The sequence below is a fragment of the Neolamprologus brichardi genome, chromosome 22 (assembly GCF_056152115.1).
Source record: "Neolamprologus brichardi isolate AB-2024 chromosome 22, ASM5615211v1, whole genome shotgun sequence".
Lineage (NCBI taxonomy): Eukaryota > Metazoa > Chordata > Actinopteri > Cichliformes > Cichlidae > Neolamprologus > Neolamprologus brichardi.
The window spans coordinates 5,281,551-5,304,476 of NC_142124.1; the positions used below are offsets into that span (position 1 = coordinate 5,281,551).

A 22,926-nucleotide genomic window follows, 5' to 3' on the forward strand; every position below is an offset into this window, starting at 1 on the left:
TATATAAACTGATTTGGCCTTGACTGAAATTATTTCTAAGATAACAATCTATTAAGATGACTTGCACTCCCAGATTTACCTCTCCTGTTAGGCTTCAGTCAATTATCTGTTTGTTTGTTTGTTTGTTAGTCAGGAAGTATGATACTATAGAATGACATATGAGGAAATCCTATGATTTTGTGCTCAGTGTCAGATCAGGAGTTACATGGTTATTAATATTTTGAATTTTCTTTTCAGTTCTCTTTTTTCCAGCAACTTAATGTCTTCCAATGCATCTCTGTCCACCAAGGACAATGATGACATCATCATTAGAAACATCAAGCTTGTCCTCTACACAGTGACCGTTGTGCTCGGCATCACAGGAAACGCTGTGGTGATCTGGATGGCTGGAATCAAACTTAAGGTGAATATAGAGTGTTTTAAATATCTAATTTTGTTTGTCAGTAATATCTTCTGTGTCTCAGTGAAAATGCCAGAACGCGGCAAATCCCCGTTAGCGACTTAACGTGGATCGGCCCGGGCGCTAACGCATTAACGCGCTAATGCTTTGGCGCCTGGGCCGATCCACGTTAACTCGCTAACGGGGATTTGCCGCGTTAAAGCGGTTATGGCATTAACGTTGTATTAATGAGATTAACGCTGACAACACTACTTATATGTAAATGCAGAAACAAGAATATGTCAAACACTATACTCATGGAAACACCTTCAGTGACAAGTTTATCAAACACTTAATAGAGTTGAAAACATTTTTATGCTTAAAAAATGCTGTACAAAAAGTTTTAAAACTCTGTTAAAGAAAAGCAGGTAATAAGAATCCTGTAAGTCTTCACTGTGAATATCATGGCTAAGTACAGTACATCTAAGTTAAAACACAGAATAAGGCCATATGTTCTTGAAAAAACAACATCATTAACATAAGTGGTTGCTAGTAACTCAGACTGAATAATGAATAGTATTGTGCAAAAGTCTTAAGTCAAACTTCATTTCTTTATGTACAGTATACAATACATCTGGAAAGTTTTTACAGCCCTTCACTTGTTCCCTAATTGCCCATGTTTCAGCCTAATTACACAGTAGATTAAAGTAATTCAAAATTCTAAACGAAAAACCCCATAATGACAAAAAGTGTGCTTGAAATTGCCAGGATCCTGGCACAAGCATTTATTTGGCTTAGCAGGCAAATTCCAGGCTGATAGATGTCAGTGACTTTGCTTCTCATCTGTTCTTGAGTTCCTTTAGATCAGGGGTGTCCAACTCCAGGCCTTAAGTGTCAGTGTCCTGCATCTTTTAGATATTACGCTGGGTCCACACACATGAATCAAATGATTAGTTCATTTCCAGGCCTCTGGAGAACTTCAAGACACGTTGAGGACATAATTTAGCCAATTAAATCAGCTGTGTTGGATCAAGGACACATCTAAAACCTGCAGCACACCTGCCCCTGAGGCCTGGAGTTGGACACCCCTGCTTTTGATAATGGCATGTGATGCTGTCTGACATCTTTTAGGCTACTTAACTTTGTCAGGTAGGTTCTATTTAAGTGATTTCATGCATGTTTTGCATGTCATTACCCTGCATGGACGTCTAAAACTAACACATGAGTTAGAGGAAGTTTTTATTGTGCTATGAAGTCCCTTTTATATCAGCAAGAGCAACCTAAGTTTATGTGCTCTGGGAACTGGGTTTGGGCTAAAACACACCGTTTTACAAAGTGACATAATTGCTAATTAACAATATTAGTTGACACCAGATTTTACATCCACTTATTCACATGATCACTAGATGTGTGCATAATGCATGCTGCTCTGTGTATTGATAAATTGATAATGACTGTTTGGGGGGATAATAATATCAAAGTCTGGTTACTTGCTTCATGTAAATAATATATTATTTTACTTTGTCTCTTCTGTCTCTTCAGCCAGCAGTCAACAGTGTGTGGCTGGTGAATCTGGCGATAGCAGATCTGATTTTCTGTTTCACACGAATCTTCTCCATCATCCAGATAAAGTTAGAACGGTGGCCTTTTGGTCTCTTTCTCTGCCAGTTTCATGGTTTGTTCAAACACACCAACATGTTCTGCTCTGTCTTCCTGCTGGCTGTGATCAGTCTGGATCGAGTGCTTTGTGTCCGTCAGCCCATCCTCACGAAGCGTCGACGCACCCTCTTCGCAGCGAGGGTGGTGGCAGTCTGTGTCTGGATTATAGCGCTCCTCTTCAGTATTCCTTTCTTCACCTTCCGCAAAATCTACATGGACAACAACAACCAAACTAAGTGTAAAATGGTGTGGGTGGAGAAGCCAAAGGAAAACAAAAACACCAAAGTTGCTCTCTACTCCATGCAATTCATATTCAGCTTCATATTTCCCTTTATGGTCATTCTCATCTGTTACATCCTGCTTGGCCTGGGCCTCCGACGCACTCGTCTGTCAGGGAAATCTCGGCCCCTTCGTATATTAGTATGTTTGGTCATTGCCTTCTTCCTGTGCTGGGCACCTTATCAGTGCCTTGTATTTGTAGACATGGTGTATAATGAAAACAAAGTGGTGAAAAAGTGGTACTCTATAACAAAGAGCATTGCTTACTTTAACAGCTGTGTGAACCCGGTGTTATATTTCTGTATGGGGCTAAAATTCAAGGAGGGGTTTAGACAGAAACTCATGAGAGTTTATAAAAGGGCTCTGAGAGATGATATGGATGGCCAGATGGCTCAGCCAACTGATCCCTCTTTGGATTAAAGCTCCGGGTTAAAACAGAGAGTTGGCGGAAAGGAGTGGATGTAAGTAAATTTTACCTTTCCCCAGAAAAATACATGTCCTTATACATAACCATTAATATAATATTGAAATGCCGAAAAAAAATTTTGCTTCCATTATATGATCAAAACCAGTATTTCAGAGTGAAACATAAAAGGTGGGAAGACTATAGTAATGATAATCGGTCAAATTAAAAGATTTATCAACAGGCTCAACAAAACAGGTGTGTGAACTCCTACCTTTCACTAAATCTGTTTCACCATCACTATATTTAAAGTCAAGTCTTATGAACAGTGATAATTTGTTTGTTGTTTATTTATTTGTAATTCCTGGAAAATTCATATTGACACCAGAAAATTCACCCTCAATCATTGCGTCATATTTTACATATTATATATTATGTTTTTTCCTTTTTCTTTTCCTTTTTTCTTTTGTTTATCTATAATTACCTAATTATAGATAAGCTGGAATAATTACGTTGTTAACCCTTGGTAAGTTGTTGCCAAAGCAGAAGTCAAATATCTTCAAAGGTTTAGGTCTGAGGAATAAATCTCACCATAAACGCCACCTGGTACCATTTCTAGACTTTGCTGATGGTATTTGTCTAATGTTGCTGAATTGTGTGGGTTTTTTTTGTTGTTTTTTGGATAGTTATATTACATTGATTTTTGGCACTGTTTAAACTTAACTATTCCTCAGATGCCTTAAAATATAATTAAACCATGCACAAAAGTAGTTAAATGTAAAAATAAAAATAGATAAACATGCAAGTTCCAGGTGGAGGCTGGTGGAAGACTGAGTGAGGCTGGCTATGAATTGGGACCTGTTCAGACCTGTTCTAGCTCCTGCTTCCAATGAGCTGTGCATTTAGCCCTGGGCCTTCCGGTGTGCTGTGTGAACGTGTTTCTAGGCTGAGAAGAGCTGCGTTGTATATATTGTAAATAGCTTAAATAGACCTTTTTTTGTTGTTGATCTGGTAGCTGTAGGGGTGGGAAGTCGTTTTCTTTTAGTACATTTGGGGATTCTCATTATAGGTAAGGAAGTTCTGTTTCATTTCTAGAGTGTTTTGTTTGTTGTTTTTGCTATGCCCACCCTGACACTTGCTACCTTTTGAGTTTAATAAAAACCTGGTTGTTGTAAACCATAATCCTGTGGCAGCGTTCGTTTTTCCTTGGGAGCAGGGAATGTGGGCATTTTAGCTTTCCTTTTTTTTTTTCTTTTTTGTGTTGTGTTGTGTTGTGTTGTGTTGTATCCCACACGGCTCAGACCTGTACATACAGGTCTGCGTCAAGGGCCAGTATAATCATGCACAGCTACTCTTCCAGAGTTCAGGAATAAAAAGTATCTTATTATAACAGTATCACCAGGCTAATGTATCCCTTGAGATTAGCAGCATTAGCTTACAGAATTCTGTGCTTAAATAATGAATTTATTTATTTATGTATTTATTTAAACTTTACTAAAGTAACTCATTATTTAATCATTTTAATTTAAAATAAAAACACAATTTTTAAATCGACATTTCAAGCTTAATTATTTATCTATTAATAAATACTTAAATTTATTTAAAGTATTTATTTAAATGCTGTTTGTGCTCATGGCAAAGATGCTAAGCTGTGTGTGTGCTTCTACAAAGACCACTCAGCCTCGGGATTTACACTCTGCCCAACACGGATATAAGAAGAATATGAAAGGACTCTGCAGTGAAACTAAAGGGTGAACCTCCAAGTGTGCGCCTGTGGACTAAGCCTAACCACCAGTTAAAGGTAAGATGCTAATGTTAGCATTGCAGCATGTAGCACCACTCTTTTATGATCATCTTAGCTCATGAAAATATTACTTCCCAGCACTAGAAGTTAGCTACATTTTTTGTAAGCTTCACAAATAAAGCTTGAAGCAGCTCTGACTATTAGAACCAGCACTTAGCCCTGTTACATCTGTACCCTGTGTTAGAGCAATGGCTGCTGCCTACAGCCTTTTAAACACATCTGTCCAGATGTTGCCACATTACTCTCTGATGCTTTGAGTTAAAAGAACTAACTCGGGGTGATTAAAATAACAGCTGTGAGTTCTCTCATTCTTCATATCAATGCCCTCTGCTAAGATTGGAGATAACACTACTGATTTGAGTTCATGGGATGGGAAAAGTCATGTGCACCCAGTGAAGATTAACATATCGACAATATTTCAAATCACAACAAAGTAAAAAGCTCATTCGGTTATAACATGATGGAAACTGAAGCTGCAATTGAGATTTTGCTCTTTTGATATTTATTTTTTTAATTTTACCTGGAGGAGATTAGTGAACAATCACTGAATGTACCTCTACTGAGACCCAAAGATAATTAGAACATAGATATAAGCTAATGATGAACAGACTAATTAAGTATATTTACAGACTCTAACTTTCAGACTATAACAACTGTTCCATGATGTCCCAAACAAACATAAATCACTTTTGCTCCATATTTAGTTTTTTCAGGACATACGCCAGGACAGCCATGCTTTAATTGTACTAGCCGACTTGAAAACACCTAATGTGATGGCTGAAAATGAGATCTTTAAAACTGAAAACATTTAAACATTAAAAGACGACTATCCCATATTCACTGAATTAATACATGTAAATTTCAGTGACACAATTTGTACTTCTGTAACTACAGCTAGGCTTCATTCCAGATGTTAGTAAGGTATGGTTTAACAAGTTGCTCATATTAAACACATACCCCCAGCAGAGAATCTAAACTAAGCACAAAAAGTAGGGAAATTTGTGTTTGGTCAAATATTTCTTTATAAATAGGTTAGCATTGCTAGCACCTAGCAATAGGTTAGCAAAGTGCTTACTTTGTTATAACGAAGGCTGAACTACAGACCAATAGACACACTGATTAACTCAGAGTTATAGGTTATGAACCAGTAGTTATATTTTCCACAGTATGCAGTGTTGCAGAGGTCAGAGTGATTTTACAAACTGAAATACCCAACAGTTGGTGCACCCATGAAAAACTTGTGAAATGCAAAAGAACTTTTTCTGCTACTGACGCTTGTTTGGTGCTGTTTACTGGATCAGATGATTGAAGTCTGGATGTAATGTAATATAAAATTTTAATTATTTAACAAAAAGGGGCCTAACAGGCATGTGCAATGGGATACTATCTCCGGCCAAGTATTATATTTTATTTTATAGTAATTTTATTTATTTATTTATTTATTTGTATATTGGCTGTACAAAGGATCAATCATGATGACATAAATATTAATCACAAATGAGCAATTTAACTTCTTTTCCCTGTGTGCTGATTCAATGACCCACCACAAGATGGTGGGAACTGTTTCACTGCTGTCTTTACTGCTGTGTGTTACAGAATAGTAGAGCCAGTGAGTATTCACAGACACACATCCACTGACAGACATGCCCCAGACATTTAACTGAATTCTAAAAACTAGATGTGTGTATTTATTTCAAGTTTTGTTGTCATGGCTTTTCAAATGTATGCACACTTAATCAACTTAATTAATTTGCAAATTTAAGCAGAGATGAAAACTGCTGATTCTCTGGCTGGCTGGAGCAGCATCTAATAACCAACTCGCAAAATAAAACAAAATAAAAACAAAACAACAAACACGAAAAGACCAGACATTATGATACAGACTTATAATTTGAAATTCGAAATTCTGTAGGCCTACACGAAAAGTGAGCGCGAGAGCTCTCGGTGCGCCTGCTCGCTGCTGAAGTCAAAGTAAACTTTATTGTCATCTCCGCTACATACAGTCCAGTATATAGAGAGACGAGACGACGAGGCTCCAGTTAAAGCAGTGCAAGTAAACAAACAATAAATATAAGAAGAGTAAGAAAATAAATATACACTTTAGGACTCGGGGTAAAGGGATCAATAACAATTTAAAATTTATAATTTACAGTTTGATGATTTAAAGTCTCACACACAACCCGTCGAAAGGGGAAGGGGCGGCTGCTTCCAAATAGAGCACATTTCATTCATAATGTTGTAAATCCAAGCCCATCATGTATTCATGATTTGAGTCCTGGATTGTGTGAAATCTCAGAAATAAACCTTAGACAAAGTGAATCTGTGAACTAAGGTGTAGGTCTATTAGGTTATGTTGTGGTGATCCTCGAGTTGGGGGATTTGTGTTCATACTGGAGTGCAAAATTAAAACCAAGATGGACAAGAAAAGTTCAAAGCCATCAGGTCCTCAGTTTAGAAAAAAGAGAAAAGAAGAAGAGAAACTATCAAAAGATACAGGTAAGCAGATGTGTGATTGGATAATGGCAGGTCATCCTGAAACAATCAGAATCAGAATCAAAATACTTTATTAATCCCTAAGGAAATTATGTGGGTTACAGGTGCTCCAAGAAGAAATGGTAAAAATAGTAACAGTAACAGACTAAACTCCAAACAATACATTATGTTACAGATTTTAATATTAATTAGTCATTGTCAGTTGTTGATTTGTCCTGTTATCATTGTATGAGGAATTATGATGGCTGTTTGGTAGCTGTTTGCATACAATGCATCAATGCATACTCTCTCTCTTCATATGTGTGTCTGTGTGTGTTTCTCTGGCGAAATTCAGTATGGTTCTGACAACAGTTTTATGTTAATGTACAATCCTTAATATGTTTTATGTGTGTGTGTGTGTGGGGGGGGGGGGGGGGGGGGGGCGCCAGAGGGAGTGTTCGCCCGGGGCACCCACAGCAGTGGACCGCCACTGCTGTGGGTTAATATGTTTCTGATTTGATCTTTGTAAGCAAACATTTGTGTAACTACTTCTCTACCAACATTAACTTTCTACAACACATGAGACTAAAAATTTCTCTTTATGTGCTACATCAAATATTAAGTTTTACATTAATTGTTGTACTTTTCCCAAAAGAAAAGTTTTGTGCATTTTGTGACACAAAATAAAGACAAGTCATATAAAAATATTTTAAGATTTTGTTACACAAATCAACACTACAACATATATTTGGCATTACTGCAACAGGGACAAAATAAAATAAAGGTCATATGGTGATATTCAATATACTTTTGTGCTTCCTCTGATACACACAATATCCCCAAAACTTCACCATACCAGTTAAAGGAAATCTGTTTTAACCCGTTTGTGCCGTACTTCTCCCTACTTCCTTTCAATACTCTTTAAAAACATTTAACTTTTTAGCTTAAACACACAAGAAACTTTATAGTAGCTAAAAAAAACTGCTAAAAAATAATTTAACACAAATAAATAACACATTTTCCATATGGAACCCAATGTAAGGGGAAATTATATTAGATTAATTTCATATTTTGAAGAATTGAATTGGAAAATATTTTCAAGTTTTCTTTAAAACAAAGTGTAAACAAATGGAAAAGTAGATCACATGTTTTTATACATTAAAACAATATGAGACAGCAGAAAACTCAATGTCACCAAGACTTATAGTGTAAAAAAATACTTTAGATTCTTCGGTTAAAATGATGAATGACTGATCTGATGTGATTCAAATCAATGTCATTCCTATAATGCCAATTTATAACAACTTCAACGTGCTTTATATTTTAAGGTAAAAACCCTAACAATAAACTGACCCCTATGATCAGCTGGGGGCGAGGGGAAAGAGGAGACCAAATCCTCTAACATTTTCACCGACATACACTTTCTCTTCTTTCTTTTTTTATAGCCTTATTGGCTTATTTTGATGTCTTCAGACTGAAAGATATTTTTTTCTTATATAAATAAATTGCATTTGAATCAATGTAAGTAAAAAAATAAGTAGTGCATGTATTGACATTTTTGGTAAAATCTCACACAACAGATATTTTAAAGTGCTGAACAGTCACACCGGTTGTTTATACCAAATCCTCTTCGTGAGGTCCTCTGGTGACCTCTGACTCAATATCATTGTCCTCAGTATCAAGGTCCTCCATGGAGCTGTAGCTTGAGTCTGCATAAGAACTGGACTCCTTAAAGGCAATTGAAAAACCATTAGCACAAAAATGGATTTCTGTACTGTTTAAAGAATACAAGTAATCTATCTATGCAGTATAGTTGCAAATACCCTTCTCCCTTGCAGGTATGACTTCCGGCTTCCAGTTTTCTTCCTCTCTTTGGGTTCCGTGTCCACAAAAGCTACATAATGGATGAGGGTGTGTATTCTGGATGAATGCAACATAAGAATGTTAGACTGTCTCATTGACTACCAAAAGACTGGGATTTGATCTAAGAGGTCACCTGTGGTATAGCATCGCAAGGAACTGGATAATAACCGTAACAGCAAATCCCATAATGAACATGAAGGGAACTGGTTCAACTTTGATAACATCTCCTGTTTTCTGTAACTGAAGGTTTAACTTTGGGATGCTGATGGCAAAGATGCTATTGAAGATCTGGAGGATGAAGGTTGTCACCAGCCAGAATGCATTCAAGATGAAGAAGGAAAAGTTGATCTGTGTGTAACGAGAAAAAGAAAGTAATTTAAGATTAACTGCACTTGTTTTCCTGTAGGAGAAGTACCAAAGTTCATGTTGATAATAATGATACAAAGTAACAGTGCTTTCACCCTGGAATTCTAAAGATGTACAGTATGCCCCTTCTTGATAACACATCCTCCCACACTTACTTTATTTCTCAGCTGTCGCAGCTCACTGGCCATCTTTTTCTGTTTTTCTTTGTCATCAGGTAGAGGTTTAAGATACTCCTTTTGAAGCTCTTCCCAGAATTCCTTTTCCTCCTGGAAAAGACAGAAACGTTTTCAATAGTTGAAACTAAAGAAATGGCAAAAATAGCTTTAAAGGAAAATAACCCACAAACATTCCTATTGCATTTAAATTTTAATTGGCAAGATAAGCATGTGTGTTTGTTAAAGCACAGTAATTACAGTAAGTTCATCATCAGATGTGAGAAGTAACAAATACTATGTCCAAGGTCCAACTGCTGTAAACAAAACGAGCTAACTTCACTCAGAGATGGAGAAAGATAAGAAAGACAGGACAGGGGAGGAAGAAGAGAGGTTAGATTTAAAGGTAAGGTCAGTGGCATTTGATAAAATAGAAGTTCAAAGCTTCTCTCTCTCTATATATATATATATATCTCTATCTCTCTCTCACTCTCTCTCTCTCTCTCACTCTCTCTCTCTCTCTCTCTCTCTCTCTCTCTCTATATATATATATATATATATATATATATATATATATATATATCTCTATCTCTCTATCTCTCTATCTATCTATATATATATATATAAGTTCTCGTGTTTTTAAATTAGATATTGGGTGTGTACATGTTTTTTTGTATTGTGAAACATGAAACAACATACTGAGGAAGACTAACTTTCATTTAAAGACTGGATCTACAGGTTAGCGCAGGATAAACAGATAAGTCGTCTGTACTGTGATGGAGTTAAAGTAAAGAACAGTGTGTGACTGGTGCACAGTGGCGGTGGTTTCATGGTCAGAGTTGGGTTAGATCATTTGTAGCAGAGATTCATATGAGTTTTAGTTAATAAGGCTGAGATCCACTGACTGAATTTCACCTTCATAGCAACTTTATACCATCTAGAAAACAGACAGCATAAACAGTGTACTGTCAGTGTAGAGGTTGGAAATCAGCCAGGAACACTCATGAAACATCTGCTCACACCTGGTTGATTTCAGGCTTGTACAACCACAAAGAGCAGCAGGTCAGCTGATCAGAGACCTGTACACTGGAAAAATCTACCAGAGCTCTCAATTCTTTTCCCCACACTGAGTCATTACAATTAATTTTAGGGTTCCTCACCCTGCTGAATCCAAATGGAGGAACCCTAAAACACCTGTTTAGAGGCAAAGTCACCCTCTACAATGTAGGGATCAGAAGATAAACATATCAATATAAATTTTGTTCTTTTTCTTCAGATTCAAGCTGATCATCATTCATTCATCATTATCATTATGTTGATATAACACAAGGACCAGTTAGCCTTGCACAAAAATAGAAATGTCCTCTAAAGAGCTTTTTTTGTTTCTTACTTTGAGTACATTTCAGACCTGGAACCTGGAGTAAAAAAGTTGAATCTGTACTTCAACTTTTACTGGAGTATTTTTTTAACAGTTTTAGTATTTGTACATACTGCTCATCGTCCTTTTTATAGATGGGAGTAAAGATAAATTCTGGACAGAGATGTAAACAAGGCAAATGAGATAACTGACAACACGTACACACCTGCTCGAGTGAGTCCTCTTGCAATTTCATGTCACTGGACAAATTCTGTAGCACCTCAATCCAGCTTGCTAATAAAAGGATGGCAAAAATCATTAAATCACAGCTGTATGTTTATCTGAATTCAAAAATAAACAAAAAAAACCTCAGAATGAATTTCATGGACTTACTTTGGATGTTGCTGTCTAATTGCCTGAAAGAAAATTTGGGAAAAAATAAAACTAAATATCAGTACATAGGACTGATGTGCTGAAATTATTTTTCCAGCTTCAGAACATACCCCTGTTCTTCTTCTGTGATAGTTATATCCTCCACAATAGTGTTTTGGGGTTCAGGTTCAAGCTGCTCAGGCTCTTGGGCTGTGTTGTCCTGACTCCTACTCAGCTGTTCACCTTGAAATCTCTGGCTGGATTTTTTGCAGCATTTGATCCATGAGACGAGCCATTGGCAGATACTTTTGGCTGCAAACAAAATCATACACGTTTCATAAAACAGAAAAACAATAACATCTGTGAGTGTCATAGAAAAAAGTCGAATATCTCTTACCTTTCTGTGCTCTCGTTTGTGGCTTGAGAGTTGGAGGTGGGGCTGCACCAGCAGCAGGTTTTGTCTCCCTGGTGCCCCAAGACACATTGTTCATGTTAACCATGGAGTAGATGGTGAGCAGAAGGTAGGCGCTGGGGATGCAGATGATGTAGAGAAAGCCATGGAACACCAGAGGAAATTCCTGAGGATGCATTGCTGCAGTGATTAGGTAAAGGATGGCCATGAAGATGATGAAAATGCTGCTGGGTGTCAGGATGGTTTTCTCTTTCAACATTGATCCTGAATAAACAAGACAGGTGTTCAAGCAGGTTTAAGTATTTCTTGTCAAAACATTAAACAAAATCTGAATAACAAAATGCAAAATTTATTATAAGTTAAATCTGATTAAACATAACATACCAATAATAGAAATTGTCACTGTCAACATAAGGAATGCATAACAGAGACTCAAGATTGCTGCAATGGTAATTTGAGTGTCTGACTTGAGCTTGAAACAAAGACCCAGGTAGATGGCTGGAGGTATCACAGATATGACAAGAGCAGCAGCAGAATTGATGTCCAAAACGAAGGTTAAACTACCTGCAAGATATTTGTCATGTTTTAAAGTTGTATCCATTTTTACCTCAAATAACATTTCAGTGGACACAAATTCACATGTGCACAGGTGATTTTGTAAAACACAAAGGTGATACTTGCCTGCAACCAAAAGACAGATGGTGGAGGGTCCCAGGATGGATGAAATCATACCAAACAGCTGGTAAAACATGAATGGTTTGGAAATGGATTTATTCCTTTTGGCAATAATTTCGGTGGAACCCAGCAGATCCACCACATTGGCCATTGTTGAAGGCCCCCATCGCCGGCGCTGAAAATAGTTATGTTAGGGCTTATTTGCTAATAGCACAAGCAATGTATGGATAGGTGAATAAATTCTATTAAACTTGGAGTAAAAAAGGAGACTGAGGCGTTATCTTTTTTTTATAACAACACAACACCAAATGCAGTATCGTTAGAAAGGTTTTCACCTGGTTGTAGAGTTCCTTGAAGTCCATCGGTGCATTGGTGTAGGCATCAGATGCTGCATTGTACTCCACTCTCCATCCCTGCTTAAGTAGCAGAGTACATAACCAGCGGTCTTCACCTGTGGTTACAAAATATATATGAATATATGTGTGTGTGTAAATAAAGGGCCACTAGAACAAGAAGGCATCGGTGGGCAATAAATGGGAAATGGGAAATGGCCTGTATTTGTATAGCGCTTTTACTAGTCCCCCCTAGGGACCCCAAAGCGCTTTATACACCCAGTCATCCACCCATTCACACACACATTCACACACTGGTGGAGGCAAGCTACAGTTGTAGCCACAGCTGCCCTGGGGTAGACTGACAGAAGTGAGGCTGCCATATCGCGCCATCGGCCCTTCTGGCCAACACCAGTAGGCGGTAGGTGAAGTGTCTTGCCCAAGGACACAACGACCGAGACTGTCCGAGCCGGGGCTCGAACCGGCAACCTTCCGATTACAAGGCGAACTCCCAACTCTTGAGCCTCGATCGCCCCACAATAGACGAAAATAGGGCGCTGTTGGAATGCTACTATGCAAGTAACCCCGGCGGAAGAGGTTACATGAATGGGATGAGGGACCTATGGAATCTTTGAGCTACTAGTTTGTTTGCCGTCAATGTGGATGTTGGGTATCAGTAGGGACTGCTCTCACAGCTATTGACGAGGTACAACACACATACTAGGGGGAGCCAGGATGACAGGTCAGGGGGGAGATATCATCACTCTCAAGTGCGATAGAAGAAGGATCGCGAGATCTGAGGAACTGATTGAAGACAGAATCAGAAGTGTTCCTTCTTCCTGATGTTGCCAACATTCGATATCACTACGTCTATCACTACAGGTGTCTTTTCTGCTTATCTACCACCCCTATGTCCAGTTGGTTAACCACCACCATTTTGTCGGTCTGTATCTGGAAGTCCCACAGGATCTTAGCTTGGTCATAGGGCTCTCATCCTATTAATGTACCCTTTCCTCTTACTTGCGTAGTAGCATTCCAACAGTGCCCTGTTTTCGTCTCTTGCACACCGATGCAGTCTTATTCTAATAGCCCACTTCTCATCAAGGTGCCAAACTTGAAGGCCAGACTGCCAGTGGCGACAGTGGAATAAAAAATATATACAAAAATATTAGAGTGGTCTTTAAACTGTTTGATTATTTACCTTGGTCATACTGGATGTAGTGACTGGCCTCTGTGGACTTGGTAGAATATGTCTTCATCACATTGTCATCCATTAGGGCCTCTGCTCTGAATAGACTGAAGCAGCCAGGGCTGCACAGCACGCAGCCAATCATGTGCTCAGCTGTCTTCTGCAGCCAGTGACTAACAGCATACTCAAACTTTTGGAACCAAACAACAGGACCTGCAAAGGAAATACAAAGTTACTAACTCTCTACAATGTCTACTGCTTTCAGCTGGGTATTTTAGTTCTTCTAGTTCTGTGTGCCTGCTGATTGAGTCCATTGTTTTGGGATTTTTTGGGCTCTAAAAAGCCAACTCTGAAAATAAACCTGTAAAGTGGAGTTGAAAGCATGCAGTAAATTAAATTGATGGAGTTGGGCCGTGCGAGTTTTTCTTTTTGTTCGTTTTATTTTTTCAACTAATTTCCACCTTTCAGTGACTAAAATAAATAAATAAATGCATCATTAGCAGTGATGGGAATAACGGCGTTACAAGTAACGGCGTTACAAGTAACGGCGTTACAAGTAACGGCATTACAAGTAACGGCGTTACTAACGGCGTTACTAACGGCGTTACTTTTTTCAGTAACAAGTAATCTAACCAATTACTATTCCTATCGTTACAACGCCGTTACAGTTACTAACAAGAAAATGCGGTCCGTTACTATTTTTCAACAAACAGGCGGTTGAAGCTGCGTTCAGCTTACCACATCTTATATCAGTTGCACGGAAGTAGCTGTAAGTAATCTGGAGGCTACAGCTTTAAGCAGCTGCGCGCGCTCCCGCGGACGGTAATCACGATCACTGTCTAGCTGTCGTGCTAGACAGTGATCGTGCTCCCTTAGCTCCAGGTGTTGTCCTGGAGCTAAGGGAGCAAAACAATAGCACGGGTGCTGCTGTTTGACTGAGGAAGAATAAAGTAGTCGTGGTAAGCCAATCACACTTCCACTTAAAGACAAAGCAACAACAGTCATGATAAACAATATATACCCGGCGTTTTTTCATCAATAGTTTCGTCACGTTTGGTGTCTAAGGACAGCGCTAGCAAGCACTCTCTGCTTATGAGAGAAAAAAACAAAACAAAACAAAAAACAGGGGAAGTTTTAGGAGTGACGGCGAGAGAGAGCGAGTTTTGAGATGTGAGAGATTTGTGACGTTTAGCGTGTTTGGAGTGTGTAGTTAATGTGTTGTCTTGTGTAGTTAGTGTGTAGTGTTGTGGATAGTTTTGTGTTGTGTGTCAGAACTATGAGGTGACTGCTGTCTCCAGGTAGAAACAGGAGTGATACACCTGCTGCTGTCAGACCTGCAGGTATCAGGCTGTGATGTTCTCCTTTATAGTGGACAGAAATTATTTTTTTGGAGTGGCACAAATAATTTGTGTGGCATCTTATTGAAGAACAGCTGATTGTTCTGTAAATAGTTTGAAATGGTGATTTAAAAAACGGGGTAAAAGGTAAATGGCTGCAAATAACTTTGTTGTTTGCAAAACTTGTGCATAGGATTTTAAAATTGACAATTTATATTTGCATTAAATTTATGAAATATGATTCATTAAACATGTTTGTGGTTGTTAAAGTAAAAAATAAAACTTGATCTGATTTTATGGTTTTTGTCTGATTTTAGATCAATTGTGTTAAGTATGTCAAAATGAAAACATGACTGGAAATTCAGACACGCGAGGTTGTGCTGAAAAGAATGATACCAAAGTAAATAGTTTTAAAGGTAAAATGTGGAGGGAAAATCAAAAGTAGTTAAAAATGGCCAATTATACTCTGGACCCCAGAGGGTTAAACATTTTTTTTAAAGCAACGCAATAGTTACTTTTCAAGTAATTAATTACTTCTAGAATATTGTAACTCTGTTACTAACTCAGTTGCTTTTTTGAAGAAGTAACTATTAACTATAATTAATTACTTTTTGAAAGTAACTTGTCCAACACTGATCATTAGTAACTGCTGTGAGATTAGTATTCCTCTGCAATAATGAGTGTTACCATTAGGCGGTGTTGTGATCCATCCTTTTAGTTGCGTTGAACATGAGCTGTGGTGTGTGTACAGACATAACTAAACTGATGAGACAAGAATTTTCGTCATTGTCACTACTGGATGTAATTCCATGGAAACATGGTGTTGTATGCTCAGTATTAAGCACTGCAGATTAAAGCATCAATGTGCATTTTGCATCCAAGAATTCTCTATGCTAAGAAACTATCTTGGGGCCCAGACGACAGAAGCTTGTTGTATGCATGATATTGTGCACAATTACATTTTATCTCCACCTCTTTGCTTTTTTATAAAAACAAGATGTACCTCATCTAACTGCTGGCCCAAACGGGTGATTTTGCATTCATGTTCTCAATGAACATGTCACTTAAGATATCGATAATTATTAGTTGTTGGAATGATGGCAGCCATTCAGAAATTATTAACATGTCTTCCAATCCAAATCTTTATAAAGTCCCAATGACATCTTACTCATATGTTTTTTTTTTTTTATTTTGTTACTATGTGCAAACCTGATCCAGTGGGGTGAATCCTGCCACATGCTGCACCAACGCGAGGGTACATTCTGAGACGGTCGATGAGCAACACCACAGAAGCAGGCTGGAAGTCAGTGTCCCCATCCAAAGCCAGGACGTAGGTGTTGTGCTTCTCTTTCTGGAAAAACATATACAATTTGCTTTGTTTGACCCTGAAGCTTTGGTTGTTTTTTATGCACCATGACAGTTGTTAGCAAGCATGTTTGAGCAAATCAGAAACTTTCTCTTTCATCTTACCTGAGCTTGTTTTTTTAGCTCGTGCTCATCCTCTCCCCTCTTCCAACGAATGTAATATTTGCTCATGAGTTTCCAGCCCAGGAGATAGTACAAATACATGATCTACAAAAAAACATAAATAATAATTAAAAATCCAATCTTTTTTACAACTCAAGACTTCAGATGATCTACATTACATGTTGCAGTTAATCATTTTCCCACCTGAGACCATCTCTTTTTGTGACGGATGCGTTCTTTATCCTTGAAGTGAACCACAATGTTGTTCCCTTGAGGCATGTTGATAAAAAGACGACCTCCATATGGCGTCTGTATGATTTTCTGATCAGGGACTTGTTGCTGCTTTCTGAAGAACTTTTGATCAACGTTGTTGAAGATGCTGATGATAGTCAGTAAGAAAAAATGTCTCTAAATTAATAGAGATTATAGTCCAGGATGGTAAAATCAATCCTGGACCTAAATGCATTAATAGCAGACTGCATGTAAACATACCCATAAACCTCTTTAATAACTTCTACAAGGTTCTTGGCATATTCATTCAGATGGCGACTCCCCTCAACATGTTCAAATGCGTCATCAAAGTAGATATGAGCTTCAAAAGTGAAATCATTGAACTTCGGGTCCTCCTTTGGTCTGTATTTGTCCAGTCTGTAAGGAAAAGCATGAACAGGAAGTGTGGGGAAATCCACAGCAAGAAAGTAAATTTTTATGATTTTAATACAGTAAACTGGCGTGGCCAAAGACACATATTTTTCACATTATTTTTGAGTGTAACATTGGTACTTTTCACTGTTGTTGGTTTTTCTTTAACTAAATTAAACCCTAATTAAATTTCAGATGCTCTTAATGATAAACTTTTAGTTTTTTTCACATTTTATTTGCTTTAAGGAATAACTGAATTTTCCATGTGGAGAGGGGAAGTCCAGAACATAGTAGTAACTCATTAAAGATTGAAGTTAGAGGAATAGCAAGATTTTTTTTTTCACAGAATCAGTGAGACTCACCTGAATATTGATATTATAATGTTCATCATCTCCTCGTAGGTCTCGTGCCACATGGTCGCACACAGATACACCATGACTGGTTCAAAATACCTACGTCTTCACATAAAATATTTATATGTGTATATTTAAAATGCATTGCATATTTGTAGTTTGAAGAATTGACAGTATCATAAAATATTGCCTATACCTAGTCACAACTAATAAAAACACCATGTCCAAACACACCTAAATGAACCACAGAAGCACAATGAAAGAACAATGGTACACACACTTACTTTTTCATCCTTTCTTTGGTCTGGATGTCAAATCGGATGTTGAGGAGGAGGGACTGCTCGATAAAGGCTCCCTCATACAACCTCCTCATGAACAGGTCTTGAGTCCTCTCTATTCGGTGCACATTGAGCTTCCAGAGATGTAGGGTTACCAACACAAAGCCAATCCACCAGCACACTGCTGAACCTGAAGGAAGGTAAGGAAAATATTATTCATTGAACACTTTTTTTTATCAATAAATATGCTGATAATTTATAACACTCTATTTTATTACCTGTGAGTATGCCAATGTCAGCTATCTTGGACATGTCAAGGAAGCACAGAGTGTATGTAACATCCAGCACCAGATGTGGAAACACACTGTCATTCAGGCTTTGATTCCTTCCATCCACAGCCACCTTACAGTAGTCTGTGAAGTTGATGTTTGTAGTCCCATTCAGGCTTGTTCTGTAGTCCTGATAGTAAACAATAACTGGAATGACCAGCAGAGCCAAAACAGCTAGAGAGGCCAGGTATAGAGGAAGGATGAAGCATCGCCGCAAAGCATGCATCTTGCAGGCTACCAAGGCAAACCAGTGGCAGAGTGCTGAGGAGACCAGCTGGACCCCAATGATGATGGCTATAATTCTTGTCTCATGGCTCGGGATGGAGGTCAGAATGCTCCAGTCCATTTTGGCTAGAGGGATGTAGGCCCCAACAACACACGCAGTCACAACGATCCTGATGAGGCTGGAGAGAATGTGCAGTATGTTCTGGCACTCTTTTATGTCATTGCAAAGGTTCTCGAGGAAGGTGGGGCTGCTGTTCGCTGAGATTGTTTTTTTCAAGTAGTTTTCCCACCAGTTGAAAGACACCAAAATAGACCCTCCAACAGCTAACCCCACCCAGATGATCATGTTGTTATCAGAAGGATTCTTTGTAATATATAACAGAAGAAACAGGACATAACCAATCAAAATAAAGATGAAACCAAAGATGCAAGGCAGCACGAAGTGTTTCGTTTGTTTGGCAGAACACTGAGCGATCAGCTGTAGGATTGCAGAGATGACAGCTACTCCGTTGAATATCGTCACATTGGTCACAATGTCCAAGTGTGGCATCGCCACGATGGTGAGAATTGATGCACCTGCAGAAACCAGAAACTCAAAAAACAGAACCTAAAGAAGAAGCAGAAGATGATTACATTTTAAAGCATGATGAGAAAAAAAGTTAAAATCTGCAGACTTTCTGTTTTTAGCATCAAAGTTTTCTTACTAGGGCTGCAGTTGTTTTTCTGGGCACCTTTGATGTTTTATAACATGATTTCCAGATGCTTTTGAGGAATAGAAATACACTGGAGGCGATGAGAGAGCAGCCGATACACAGCAGTGCAACGGGTTTCTGTTCAGGAGGGAGAGTCTTTGTGCCTTCATTGGACAACGTGATTAGGAGGAGAAAAGACGTCTGTAAGAGAGGAAAAGAAATCTCTGAATATGTCAGTTATTAGTGACACTATTTTTTGGCAAGGGAAAATCAACAACTGCTCTGTGTGATTGATTCCTTAGAATAAGTATAAATATTAATATCTATCTTTTTAGCTGCAGCAGAATAAATATCACATATGTTAAAAAATGTCCAAAAAACAACAAACCTTGCTACATAATGCCGATCCAAACACAATAACAGTTACAGCAAACAGACAAATGATCTTCAGCAATTTGATCATTTTCCATGGTGTCTGTTCATCTTCAATGATTGGGACTTCTTGACAGGTGTCCCACGGCCTCCTGAATGAAGAGACAAAAAGTCAAAGTCTGACGTAGAAAGGCATGTAAAGAGCATAGTTAAGTGTAAATTATTGAGCCTGATAAAATGTATTAAACTTGTTAAATAATGTCAAATGATAAAATTTAAATTTCCTAAATGGCACACATATGTCTTACTATTTCTGTGTTATGGCTAATGGGTTTTACTAGTTTTTCCAGTAAAACATGGAAATTAAAATATAAAAATTACATTTCTTTACAGATCACACTTACTTTGGTAAATCTCTTTGCTCCTCCATGATTAATACAGCAAATGAATGTCTCTGTTTGGAAGCACTATATAGCGGTTTAGGTATGAGTCATCATGTAGCCACTCCCACATGTAAGGGAAATACCTGATTGCAGCAGGTGAAGAGAAATATGAACAAACAGGATCCAGAAAAACTGAAACTAACTGCATATTTTCATGTTTAGTGCATAATATTTAGTAGGATATTAAGAGTCTTTAACTATCTGTACATAATGTATGGGACATGCAGGAAACAAATATAGGTTTTTTCTTCTGTTCTTAGGACTTCTGTCCCACAAAAACAAAGGTTCCATCCTCTAAGAAATATATGTTGATTAAATTTTCTGCCAGTCTCCAAATATTTAACTTATGAATTCTTTTTTTTAATTCTTTATTTTATTTATGCGTTAGAGCAGGGGTTGGGGAACTCCAGATCTCAAGGGCCAGTGTCCTGCAGATATCACCCTGGCTCAACATACAAATGGGTCAAACGTCAAATGATTAGTTCATTATCAGGCCTCTGGAGAACTTCAAGACATGTTGAGGGCTGAGGAGGTAATTTAGCCATTTAAATCAGCTGTGTTGGATCAAGGACACATCTAAAACCTGCAGGACACCGGCTCTTGAGGCCTGGAGTTCCCCAGCTTAATCTTTGTAGCTTTAAGTGTTGCTGTGCATTTACTGTACATGCAGAGTTACATTTATGTGGATAGTCGATGTGGATAAGTACATATCTTAGTAAGCTTAACAAGCCATTTCATCTTGGATTAAACTAAATAATAAGTAAAAACAGTAACAGCATCCTGTTGTTGATACTTTGTGCTAAACAACAGCTCAAGAAGAGCACATCATAATGTTTCTTACTTTTTGTTTTGTGAACAATTGCCTCAGTATTTTTGCTCCACTGTATAGCACAAAAAGCACAAGTGTCCATTATTATTATTATTATTATTATTTTTTTTTAAATGTATCTTCATGGTGTTATACATTTTTTCTCCCTCATCTGTATTTATGAGTCATTGATGTCGGACCAAAACTCCAGAGAATAATGTGTCACTGCATTTATGTAGAAATAGCTTTTCATCTGTGTGGAACTCTTGACAATTGTAACTAAGTATGGCACATGCTCAAACTTTGAGTGCTGAAATGCACACCCATTACAAAGAACAACATCTTTTCAGAATGTAGGTGTGAGCGGTTTTACAAGGAAATTTAACAATACACTTGAAAGAACACTAGTTGTCCCGTAAGTATCATTCAAAGTAGGATGTCTATGTGCTATTCAGATAGTGTTAAACTCGCCATAAACTAAGCCTCATAAAGTATTGCAGACTGAAAGAGAAAATTAACTATATTATAAATAACTGAGATTATATTTTTTAAAGAGCTTTATTGCTGACAGAGCAAACTGTGATTTGTGTATACGTGTGTTTGCCTACCATAGCAGGAACCACAAAAGATATTTAAAGAGTTTTGCCCCCATCCAAAGCCAGGATGTAGGTGTTGTGCTTCTCTTTCTGAAGTATGCTTGTTTTTATTGTCTTTCATGTTGACAGATGTTATCAATATTCTGTCATCAATGTAAGATTTATTCATGAAATGTTTATAGGTTTATAGTCATTACAAAATAAAGGCCAAGTTTAAAATGGTCCATGCCATGTGGTTATAATCAGAGAAAATATCTATATGAGTTATCTTTTTAAAGTTTAGCATTAAGTGATCCAAAGTGATGCAAAAAAGTGTTTTAATTAAAAGTGAGACATCAACATAACAACAATAATGTAAAACCTATGACTGTAACTAGGGATGGGTATTGATAAGATTTTCATGACTCCGATTCCAGTTTTGATTCTGTTTAACGATTCGATTCTTTATCGATTCTTTTTAAAAAAAGGAGAACCCTAAGGTCGATTAGCTTAGAACTTTGTTTTATATCTTCTCTTTGAACAAGATAGAAATTTAAGAGTAACATGGCCTTACAAACCCAACAGTGAGATCTTAAGAGATCCACAGCCTATGTCTCTTCAATGGGGTGTCACAGGGTCCCCAGGAAAAAAAAATGTAAATGTAAAATAATAAAATAAATATTCTTCTGTAGCAATAACAAAGTATAACATAAATTATTCTGTAGCAATTACACAAGAATATCCAGTAATGTCCCTGCCTACAATTAAACACATTCACTTACTGAAAATCATCTGCTGTGGCAAATGGGTGCAAGCCTTTGACCACAAACTGAGTCACTGCTTGGTGACATTCGTCTATCCTGGCCTGAAAGGAGACGCTACCGGTAGACTGCAGCGACAACTGCCAGCATCTGAGCCAGACTGTGTCTCTCTCATCATGGTCACCTAAATGCACAGTAATGGCAGGTTTTGTAATAAGGCAGATCGCGCTAACATAATCTGCACTGTTAGTTGATTATTTACCTGCCGCATTAACGGGAGAGGACGTGCAAACGTTACCGCTGCTGCTGGGTTGAGATTCACGAGTCCAGAGCGGAATTAAAAACACGACATTCATTTAAGGTCATCGTGTGTTTTGTGAGCAAATGCTTTTGTATATTTGTAGTGTTTCCTCCCTTAAATGAAATATCTACTTTGCAAGTATTGCAAGTTGCCCTGTTGTCATCCGTTCTCGTAAAGTATAATTAAACTTTTTAGTGTTTGAGCCGCTTAGGCGCCGTGTTTCCTGCCAGGTAAATGACGCTCTGCAACATGGTGATGTCATTCAGGGCGACTGGAATAAGGAAATCGTTTGCAAAAATGGCAAACAATTCCAAGGAATTGAAACAGTGGGAACCGGTTCTCAACAAGAACCGGTTTTCGATACCCATCCCTACCTGTAACAGACAGGTCCGTCCATGTGCACGCATTTCTTCCTGCTGCTGTAAGGTTTCAGGGAGCAGACACAGTCTCATGGGTCATAATATTTAGTAGGATATTAAGAGTCTTTAACTATCTGTACATAATGTATGGGACATGCAGGAAACACCTATAGGTTTTTTCTTCTGTTCTTAGGAGTTCTGTCCCACAAAAACAAAGGTTCCATCCTCTAAGAAATATATGTTGATGAAATTTTCTGCCAGTCTCCAAAT

The 22,926-nt window shown here is 37.9% G+C and overlaps 2 protein-coding genes across 2 annotated transcripts; one reads left to right on the top strand and one right to left on the bottom strand.

Annotated features, from left to right (window-relative positions):
• Positions 1-223: 223 nt before the first annotated feature.
• LOC102782083 (formyl peptide receptor 2-like) lies at positions 224-3,020 on the top strand. The gene is made up of 2 exons (XM_006804223.3): positions 224-403; positions 1,922-3,020. Exons 1-2 carry the CDS (start codon positions 260-262, stop codon positions 2,735-2,737), a joined length of 960 nt encoding a protein of 319 aa, XP_006804286.1. The 5' UTR covers positions 224-259; the 3' UTR covers positions 2,738-3,020.
• Positions 3,021-8,610: 5,590 nt separating this feature from the next.
• Positions 8,611-19,839, bottom strand: LOC148096624 (chitin synthase chs-2-like). Its single transcript, XM_087835302.1, has 22 exons — positions 19,814-19,839; positions 19,426-19,561; positions 19,050-19,238; positions 18,070-18,952; positions 17,798-17,981; positions 17,523-17,618; positions 17,011-17,166; positions 16,723-16,897; positions 16,522-16,623; positions 16,261-16,402; positions 13,727-13,927; positions 12,529-12,644; positions 12,196-12,368; positions 11,903-12,078; positions 11,504-11,782; positions 11,238-11,418; positions 11,128-11,150; positions 10,961-11,028; positions 9,381-9,491; positions 8,993-9,207; positions 8,820-8,916; positions 8,611-8,724 (listed from the first exon to the last, which is right to left on the bottom strand). The coding sequence occupies exons 1-22, from the start codon at positions 19,837-19,839 to the stop codon at positions 8,611-8,613; spliced, it is 3,843 nt and encodes a 1,280-aa protein (XP_087691428.1).
• Between the last annotated feature and the right edge of the window lie 3,087 nt (positions 19,840-22,926).

Coding starts and splice junctions, on each gene's coding strand:
- LOC148096624 (XM_087835302.1), bottom strand. CDS start 19,839: ATGGAGGAGCAAAGAGATTTACCAAA. Junction 16,624..16,722: donor ACAAAAAGAGATGGTCTCAG/GTGGGAAAATGA, acceptor GTTTTTTTGTAG/ATCATGTATTTGTACTATCT. Junction 8,917..8,992: donor CTTGCGATGCTATACCACAG/GTGACCTCTTAG, acceptor GCATTCATCCAG/AATACACACCCTCATCCATT.
- LOC102782083 (XM_006804223.3), top strand. CDS start 260: ATGTCTTCCAATGCATCTCTGTCCACCAAGGACAATGATGACATCATC. Junction 404..1,921: donor TGGCTGGAATCAAACTTAAG/GTGAATATAGAG, acceptor CTGTCTCTTCAG/CCAGCAGTCAACAGTGTGTG.